Source organism: Peromyscus leucopus, chromosome 16_21 (assembly GCF_004664715.2).
Source record: "Peromyscus leucopus breed LL Stock chromosome 16_21, UCI_PerLeu_2.1, whole genome shotgun sequence".
Taxonomy (NCBI): Eukaryota; Metazoa; Chordata; class Mammalia; order Rodentia; family Cricetidae; genus Peromyscus; species Peromyscus leucopus.
Window position 1 is genome coordinate 36362054 of NC_051084.1, and position 10273 is coordinate 36372326.

General features: G+C 54.0%; 1 protein-coding gene across 1 annotated transcript in view; it reads left to right on the top strand.

The window, feature by feature from the left end:
• The first annotated feature begins 1108 nt into the window (after nt 1–1108).
• The window catches only part of Tysnd1 (trypsin like peroxisomal matrix peptidase 1), a 9541-nt gene continuing 376 nt past the window's right edge, over nt 1109–10273 (top strand). The window contains exons 1-4 of the mRNA XM_028886174.2: nt 1109–2373; nt 3972–4102; nt 5839–6024; nt 9870–10273. The exon at nt 9870–10273 is cut by the window's right edge and continues 376 nt beyond it. Coding sequence (XP_028742007.1) covers nt 1178–2373; nt 3972–4102; nt 5839–6024; nt 9870–10087 — 1731 coding nt within the window. The 5' untranslated portion in view covers nt 1109–1177 and the 3' untranslated portion in view covers nt 10088–10273. The remainder of the gene's footprint in view (nt 2374–3971; nt 4103–5838; nt 6025–9869) is intronic.

The window sequence follows — 10273 nt, forward strand, 5'->3', positions numbered from 1 at the left end:
AGAAGTCTTACTAGACATTAACGCACGTGTTAGTGATTCAAGCACTGCTCTGGGGAGGCTCATGAAGTCTCTCCAAACATACCTGTTCTTACCTGTGCTCAGCCATAATTTGGAAAGTGGTGAAGTTTTCATCATTTTTATTGTATTTATGTGTATGTGTGTTTGCCTGCCTGAGTTTATGTACAGCTCGAATGCAGGAGACAGCAGGTGTCAGAATTGGGCATTGGATACCCTGGAACTGTAATTAGAAGCAATTGTCAGCTGCCGTGTGGGTACTGGGACCCAAACTAGGGTCTATGGTTTATGGCTCTTAACCACTGAGTGCTCTCTCCAGTCCTGATTTTTACACTTGTGATACACACTATGTAGGAAATTCGAATTTATGAGGCTGTTTGGGTTGTGTGCTGAGTATTTGGTGGTGAATACCGCATAGCCCACAGAACCTGACCTGTTTTCATCTGGACTTTTAAAGACAAAATATTTACCCCCTGGTTTAACATAAATCCTGAGTGGTGGTTAGAAATGTCATGTGAAATGTGCATGCTTGTTAGTATAATCTATGGCTAAATAACCTGTGTGTGGTAGTGCACAGCTTCAATCCCAGGACTGTAAAAGGCCGAGGAAGGCAGAAGGATCGCCAGAGTTCGATGCCAGTGTGGACTAAATGGTGGGACCCTGTCTCAAAAACAAATGATTCTAAAGCTAGATTGGTGGTGTGGGAATTTTGATAGCTGTCCTAGGAGTAATTTTGGGAGTGGTGTGCCCCCTGGTGGATTGTTACAGGATTTACTTTAGAAATCAGAGTAGATCATCCACCAAGGGTTCAGGGATAGAGGCTGCTTCCACCTGTGCAGAGGCTGTGGGGACCAGTTACATGCTGTCAAGTACCAGATTCAACTGGAGAGTACCGTCCTTGTCGGTATCCCTGTGATGCTACACGTCTGTCGCCCAGGAGCTTCCTCCTGAGAACCTCTTTCCCAAGGGTCCCAGGTTGGATAAACCAGAGGGCGGGGAAAGGAGGATAAGCACCAGTAGCCAATCGGTACTCGGCGCTATGCCCAGCCAATGGGGGCGGTCGCTTGGGGCTTAGCCAATCGGGCTAGACGAGGAGACCTGAGTCAGCGCTTGCGCCGGTCGCCCTGAGGTGACAGCCGTTGTGCGACGCTTTGGGGAAACCATGGGACGGCAGTGGGGTCCCTCCATGAAGGTGGCGGAGCAGGCGGGCTGTGTGGTGAGCGCCTCGCGGGCCGGGCAGCCTGACGCAGGCTCGTGGAGTTGCAGCGGGGTGATCCTGAGCCGCAGCCCAGGCCTTGTGCTTTGTCACGGGGGCATCTTCACCCCCTTCCTGCGGACGGGCAGCGCGGCGCTGACCCGGACGGGTGCCACCTTCCTGCCGGGCGACAGTTGCAGCGATGACCTGCGCCTGCACGTGCAGTGGAGATCTACGGCTGCCAGCCCCGCCGGTCGCGCGGAGCAGGAGCTCCCGGGGCTGTGTACGCCTCAGTGTGCGGGCCTGGGCCTCGAACCCGGCGCCGCCAGCCGGGCCCGCGCACGGCCTCTGCAGCCCCCGCGGCCCGCGCAGCTGCTGTTGCTGCTCAGCTGCCCGGCCTTCCGCTCCCACTTTGCACGGCTCTTCGGGGCCGAAGCGGCCGAACAGTGGCACTTCGTGAGCTCGGCGCCCGACGACGCGGTGTCGGAGGAGGAGGAGGAGGACCAGCTGCGTGCGCTCGGCTGGTTCGCGCTGCTGCGGGTGCGGCCCGGCGCAGCGGCGGCGGCGGCGGCGGCGGCAGCGGTGGCGGCGGAGAGGCGGGGGCCGGCCGTGGCCGTGGCGCCGCTGGGGACCGTGGCCAAGGGCTCGCCGCTGCTGGCTTGCGGCTCTCCGTTCGGCGCCTTCTGCCCGGACATCTTCCTCAACACGCTGAGCCGTGGCGTGCTTAGCAACGCTGCAGGGCCGCTCCTGCTCACCGATGCACGCTGCCTGCCCGGCACGGAAGGCGGCGGAGTGTTCGCGGCGCGGCCCGCGGGCGCGCTGGTGGCGCTGGTGGCCGCGCCGCTCTGCTGGAAGGCCCGCGAGTGGGTGGGCCTCACGCTGCTCTGCGCCGCCGCCCCGCTGCTCCAGGTGGCCCGCTCCGCGCTCGCCCGCCTGCATCCCGGCTCCGCCTCCCTGTCGGCGCTGCTGCCGCCCGAGGTGGGCGCGCCCCGGGGCCCGCCCCTGCGAGACCTCGGACCCCCGTGGGCGGCTGCGGCCGTGCTGGTGGAGTGTGGTACTGTGTGGGGCTCCGGAGTGGCCGTGGCGCCGCACCTGGTGGTGACCTGCCGGCACGTGGCTCCCCGGGAAGCAACCAGGGTCCTGGTGCACTCAGCCACCCCCAAGTAAGGTCCAGGGCTGCCTCCCCTGACCAGGTGCCACCAGTGTGGAGGCCATGTCAGATAATCTTAAGTCCTGTAGAGACTGTTAGAGACCTCGGTTCTTTTTTGACAACCACTACCCCATGTGGGGATCTGGGCCTCCTGGTGGGCCGCAGTGGGACTTGATTAAACTGCTAGACACAGGCAGCTCTTAGCATGGGAACCCATGGACTATAGGCAGGAAGGACTGGGTGCCTTTGAACCCCTCACCTAGCCTGAAACTCTTTGGGCCACAAACATCAAACATCCTCTGTCTCTTAGCTTTGCAGTTTCAGCCCGGTTAAAGCCCTTTGGCCAGAGAACACTTACCCTAAGGGCGTCAGTCCGCCAAGACTAAGTGTAAGAGGTAATTGAAGGCCCTGAGGTGATGAGTTGGGCCTACCCGGTCAGAGCTCCCTCAGAGCCTCACCAGGGCTGCCCTGCCACCGGAAGATGAGGGTTTTAAAACGAAAGAGCTTGGGCCCGTGCAGATGGCTGTGTTCCGAACAGTCTGAGCAGCCCCAGAGTACAGCTAGGCAGGGACTTTACACGGTCACCTTAACTCCCTCTGTAGAGAGAGACACCTTTACCCTCTTTTCTCGCTCTGGCAATGGGCCAGTAGCCTTGGCTTCCTGGCATGGTTTTCTATCATTCTGTTTCCTCTGTAGCCCCAGGTACTTAGCTGAAGACAGAGCAGCACCTTAGTCCAGGCCTTTCTGGACTTCTGAGGTTAGCCTTGCATGCTGAGCCAGCCCAGCTTTCCCAGAGCCCCACAGGCAGCCAACTGAACAGCTGTGATTTCATAGTGAAAACGAGGATTGCCCTGCTACGCCCCAGATTCCTCACTCTCTCTTGCCTTGACTGCTGATCTTAAGGAACTCACGAGGTTTTCTGGGAGCAGCTACCCTGCAGAGTGGGTAGAAATAAGGTACCCTGGTGTCTGGTCTACACAGTGAGTTCCAGGATAGCTAGGGCTATGTAGAGAGACCTTGTCTCCAAACAAACAAAACAAAAAACACACACAGACACCCCCATGCTTGCCCGTCAGTGAGGTAGCACCGAGTTCTGGTGGGTTTGCCCCGGCTCCTTATTATTTGCTCTGTGACCTTTTGGAAGGCTGCTCATCCTCTCTGAGCCTCAGCTGCACCGTCTAAAGGGGACAAAACCAGTGCCTTGTTTGTCGGGTTAAGACTAGGTGAGATAATAGACTACAAACATCAACAAGGCCTGGTCACAGCACTCACTAGGTATCCGGTGCTTGTAATGGTAAGGTATAAGCCATGTATAGAAGTGCACTACTGTTTGTAAAGCACATCTGGTTAAGGTTTCAGGCTGGCATATACACCCGTATGTTCTGACTTTAGTCTATAACTTTAAAAAAAAAAAAAGACAGTCCCATTGTAGACCAGGCTGGCCTGAAACTCATGGAGATCCGCCTGCCTCTGCCTCCCAGGTGCTGGGATTAAAGGTGTGTGCCACCACAGCCAGCTCAGCCCGTGAATTTTATTGTCTTTCATATTGCTCTCTCCCCAGTGCTAAGGCATCAGAAAGGCTAGCTTGTCCCTTGTTTCCTGTGTCCCCAGGAATGTGGCAATCTGGGGACGCGTGGTGTTTGCCACTCAGGAGACCTCGCCATACGACATAGCAGTGATGAGCCTGGAAGAGGACCTGAACGGGGTTCCCACGCCTGTTCCCGCCGAGCACTTCCATGAAGGTAAAGGACAAAGGGTCCAATGTGGTAGGGGACCAGGCTGGGCCCCAGGCAGAGGTCAGTGTGGACACTAACCATGCCAGACTGACCCAAGAGCTGGCTCCGTTCCCCATTCCTGCTGAGCAAAGGAGTTGGGAGCTTCAGTGGAACTTTTGCGTTCTTATGGTAGACTTCCCTGTGTATTAAGACACCCCAAGCGCCAAGCCAAGTGGACACCCTATTGAGGGCCTGCAGCCGTGTGGTACGGGGTGCTGGGTCTTGGCAGTTCCGGTGGCATAATCTGGGTGAAAGTCTGATCCTACTACATAAGTATAGATGTCTTCCTTTATATATATATATAAAGATTTATTTATTTATTATGTATACAGAAGAGGGCACCAGATCTCATTACAGATGGTTGTGAGCCACCATGTGGGTGCTGGGAATTGAACTCAGGACCTCTGGAAGAGCAGTTGGTGCTCTTAACCTCTGAGCCATCTCTCCAGCCCTATATTTTGTTTTTTGAGACAGGGTCTTAGGTAACCCAGCTGTCAGTAAACACCCCATATGGCCAAGGATAACCATGAACTTGTGATCCTCCTGCCTTTTCCTACTAAGTACTAGGATTACAAGTGTGTGCTGTCACGCCCTGTTTATGGGGTCCTGGGGATCCAACCCAGGGTTTGTGCATGCCAGGCAAGCACTCTACCAACCGAGTTACATCTCCAGCCCCAAATATCTCATTTCATATAGTTACAAAGGAGATGGGTCCTCTGTGTTAGCAGCTCTGCTCTGCCACTGGAGTCCATACACACACACACACACACACACACACACACATACACACACACACGCACACACATACACACATGCACACATACACACGCACACACATACACACATGCACACATACACATGCACACATACACACACATACACACACACACATACACACACACACACATACACACATGCACACATACACACGCACACACATACACACATGCACACATACACATGCACACATACACACACATACACACACACATGCACACACACACGCACACACATACACACATGCACACATACACACACATACACACACGCACACATACACACATATATGCACACACACACGCACATATACACACATATATGCACACACAAACACAACACATACACATGCACACATACACACACATATACACAGACACACGCACATACACACACACACACACACACGCACACAACACACACACACACACACACACACACACTTAACTGCCCCCTCTCGGTTTGCACCTTTGTCCAATGGGGCTGCCATGCTTTCTGGACTGGGTGAGCTACGCCTGTGATGCACTAGCCTGTGCCTTGTTCCTTCATGGCACTTGGAGAAGACGATGGGGCCACCTCCTGGCCATCATCACCCTGTCTTCACCAAGAGACTTGGTCCCAGAGAGAGATGCATATTAACTACACATAGGAGTAGGTGCCAACAGCCCCAAGGTGACTGCCCTGTTAAGTAAGGGAGTCAGGACTGGGCATCTGTCTGCCTGGTGCTCCAGAATAGTGGTTGGACACGTGCTACTGCGAACACAAAGAATTCTGCATCTCCCTGCAAGGTTCCTGGGGAAGGTGCCTAGGAGCGCGTGAGGGGATGAACAGGAATTCAAAGGGGAGAGGACCAGACCTTTGGAGGGGGTGGGAAGCGAGTGTCGTAGAATGGAGGTACCCAGCTTCTCTCCTTCCCTCTCCGGCAGGTGAGCCTGTCAGTGTGGTGGGCTTCGGGGTCTTTGGCCAGGCCTGCGGGCCCTCGGTGACCTCAGGCATCCTGTCGGCCGTGGTGCATGTGGATGATACCCCAGTGATGCTACAGACCACGTGTGCCGTTCACGGTGGCTCCAGCGGAGGACCCCTCTTCTCCACACGCTCAGGGGACCTCTTGGGTAACTAGTTCCTTTCGCTCTCCATCTCCTTGTTGCCAGAGCCTTGATCCTGCCAGAGATACCCTGCATCCATCTTGGGAGGCCCTTCCGGGATGATGGTGGACCTTGTCCCGTGTTAGTTAGCCAAAGTTTTCAGCTAATCGGCCTCTGAGCTGGGAGGGCGGAGAGCTAGCTAGGCCCTTGGCCCTCTCCAGGTTCTGGTCACTTCTGTGACCTTGGGTAAGTCACTAAATCCCGTTTAGTCTGTGAAATTTAGGAGATGGGTTGGTCGGGGTGGGGGGTGTCACAAACTCAAAAGTCTATGGAGCTGGCTTGTGAAATAGTGAATGAGAGCAGGAAGACAGCAGGGTGGAGGGCAAGGCAGGGGTGAAGACAGCGGGGTGGAGGGCAAGGCAGGGGTGAAGACAGCGGGGTGGAGGGCAAGGCAGGGGTGAAGACAGCGGGGTGGAGGCAAGGCAGGGGTGAAGACAGCGGGTGGAAGGCAAGGCAGGGGTGAAGACAGCGGGGTGGAAGGCAAGGCAGGGGTGAAGACAGCAGGGTGGAGGGCAAGGCAGGGGTGAAGACAGCGGGGTGGAGGGCAAGGCAGGAGTGAAGACAGCAGGGTGGAGGGCAAGGCAGGGGTGAAGACAGCAGGGTGGAGGGCAAGGCAGGGGTGAAGACAGCGGGGTGGAGGGCAAGGCAGGGGTGAAGACAGCGGGGTGGAGGACAAGGCAGGGGTGAAGACAGCGGGGTGGAGGGCAAGGCAAGGTCAGTGGGCAGACACTGCTTAACTCACCAGACTGACTTGGAAGCCTAGTGATGACCCAGGATGTGTCAAGAGGGGAACCTTTTTACTGTATATGTGGTTGTCCAGTCCTTGTTTTGCTTTGAGACAGCAGGGTCTCATGTTGCCTGGACTGGCCTCAAATGTAATACATAGTCGAGGATGACCTTGAATTCCTAATTCTCTTCTACCTCCTAAGTACTGGGACTACAGGCGTAGACCACCAATTTTTAAGCTTGGTGATGAAGTCAGGATTTTTTTTTTTTAAGACAGGTTTCTCAATGTAGCTTTGGAGCCTTTCCCAGAACTCAATCTGTAGACCAGGCTGGCCTCCAACTCATAGAGATCCACCTGCTTCTACCTCCCGAGTACTGGGATTAAAGGCGTGTGCCGCCGCCGCCGCCGCCGCCGCCGCCGCCGCCGCCGCCGCCGCCACCACCACCACCACCACCATACTGAAGTCAGGATTTTTTAAGACAGAGTTGGTAGAGCGTTTGATCTATAGCACCAGACAAACCAATGAAGGAACAAAACCACCCAACTGGAGTCTTGTTTTGCTAGCACAGCATACAGCCCCACACGGCGCCTCCCAGGCTGCGTGTGTAGCGCTGCTTGGCCTGTGCTGCTGGCCGCCGTTATTTCTGCCTTCGCTTATTCCAACGCTTGTCTCCTGCAGTGGTGAGCCTTACTCTTGGCAGCCTGTGTGTCTGCACTTGCTTTCAACTCCAGTGTCCAGCTAGAATTGCAAATCTTCCTCCTTGTGCGTCACAGCTCCAGCAAGTGGCTCACACTTGTGGGCAGGTTCTTCGCTTTCTTCAAGACCAGGGTCAAGCTGCCCTTAACTCACTGCGAAGCCTAGGTAGTTCTTGAACTCAGAGCAGTCCTCCTGACATAGCCTTTTGAATGCTGGGATTATAGACATGAGCCACCACAGCCAACCTCTTTTTTTTTTTTTTTTTAATTTAAGCCGGGTGGTGGTAGTGCACGCCTTTAATCCCAGCACTTGGGAGGCAGAGACAGGCAGATCCTGGTCTACAGAGCAACTTCTATGACAGCCAGGGCTACACAGAGAAATTCTGTCTCAAAAAAACAAAACAAAAAAAACAAAAAAAAAAAATAAGATTATTTTATGTGTGTGAATGTCTTACCTGCATGTATATGTGTGCATCATGTGCATGCTGGTGTCTGTGGAGGCCAGAAGAGAGCATAAGATCCTCTGGAACTATGTAGATGCTGGGGACCAAATCTAGGTCCTTTGTAAGAACAAGTGCCCTTAACTGCCACGCCCCCTCTCCAGCCCTTTTAAAGGTATTTATTGCTATTGCATGCAGGTGCATCTGTGTCTATAACTACAGGTGCACACGTGCTATGGCACAAGTGTGGAGGTCCTCCCTGGCAGTTTTCGGGCGTCGGCTGTCTCCTTCCACCAATGGCTCCAACGTCAGGCTCGCGTCATCAGCCTGTGGGGCGGGCGCCTTTACCCTCCAAGCCACCTCAGCTACCTGGTTTTTGCTTTACAGTGTCGGGTTGATGTTGGGTATGGTGGTGGTGCACACCTAAAGCCCAGCAGCGGAGGCAGGAGGATTAGAAACAAGTGCCTAGTGAAGGCTAGATGTGGTGGTGTTCGGCTTTAATCTCAGCACTCAGGAGGCAGAGGCAGGAGGATCTCAGTGAGTTCAAGGCCAGCCTGGTTGTAACATTTTTCTTTTTGATGACAAGATATTAATGTAGAGGGGGTAGTAGCTGCATGAAGGTAGCTTCTGTATTTGGATATTAATACACAGGGGCACCAGCATTTAGTTGAGCCCTTTGTAAGTATAAAATGGTTTCTCTGAAATATTTTTTTTAGATTTGTCTATTTTCTTTATTATTTTATGTGTATGAATATTTTTTTTCTGAATGTATGTATGTATGTATGTACACCATGAACATGGTGCTCACGAAGGTCAGATCCCTTGGAACTAGAACTACAGATGGTTGTGAGCTGCCATTGTGGGTGCTGGCACTCAAACCTGGGTCCTCTGCAAGAGTAACAAATGCTTTTAACCATTGAGTGCCGTATGTAAACGGAGGTGGAGCTTTTCTGTCCTGACTGCCCAGGCCCAAACAATCATACAAAAGCTTATTGATTACAAATGTTTGGCCAATGGCTCAGGCTTATTAACTAGCTCTTACATTTAAATTAACCCATTTCCACTGATATATGTATTGCCACGTGACTGTGACTTGACTGGTCCTCTGGCATCTCACTTCTTGGGTGGCTCGCTTGTGTCTTCTTCAACTCCATCCTTCTTCGAGTCCTCAGTTTGACTGTTTGGCCTAACTTTATCCTGCCTTGCCATAGGCCAGACAGCTTTATTATTAATCAATGAGAGTACTGTATATTCACAGCATACAGAAGGATCATCCCACAGCACACTTACACATCATAGTCCCATCATTGAAGGAAGTCAGGACAGGAACTCAAACAGGGCAGGAACCTGGAGGCAGGAGCTGATGCAGGGGCCCTGGAGGGGTGCTGCCTACTGGCTTGCTCTCCATGGCTTGCTCAGCCTGTTCTCTTAGAGCACCCAGTATCTCCAGCCTAGGGTACCCACCTACAGTGAGCTGGGCCTTCCCCCATCAGTCAAGAAGATCCACCATAGGCCAATGTGATAGGGTGATTTTCTCAACTGAAGTTTGATTTTTCCAAGATTACTCTAGTTTGTGTCAAGTTGACATGAAGCTAACCAGCAGAGCAGGCCAAAGCAATGTGAGTCTGGCTCATTTTTTGCCTTTGGTTCATTTGGTGGTTGTTTTGAGGGCCTCTGCACAGGCTGTGGGAACACACACTGAATCCTGCCCTTTGGGGTGGGAGAGAAAGATGACCAAAGAAGTTGGCTAGGCTATTTCATATGGATGGTACGAAGGAGATCATGGCTGGAGGTGGGTGAGGTACGAGGAGCAGAAGCCATGGCAGAAAGCTCAGCACCTGTCACTGGGGGAGAGGGGTTTCCAGACTCCCAGGAGAAGGTCCCCCCTGGGTGGGGCCGTGGATACCCCACCTGCTGCTTCACGTCCTCACTGCTCTCGCCTCCAACAGGCATCGTTGCCAGCAACACTCGGGACAACAACACGGGCGCCACCTACCCACACCTGAACTTCAGCATTCCCATAACGGTGCTCCAGCCAGCCCTGCAGCGGTACAGCCAGACCGGCGACCTGGGCGGCCTCCGAGAGCTGGACCACGCCACTGAGCCGGTCAAGGTGGTGTGGCGGCTGCAGCGGCCGCTGCCGGAAGTCCCGCGGAGCAAGCTCTGAGAGTGTCCCTCTTCCGGGACAAGGCAGACCACTTTATGGCTGTGAAATGTGCAACTTTGACATCTGAGTCGCCTGCCAGGGCGCGGCCCAAGCCACCCCCTCATCCTCACCCGCTGACTGTGCAGCTCTGTGGGTCTCTGATCCACTTCGGGGTGCTTTCCTGAGCCTGACTCGTCCGTCATTGTT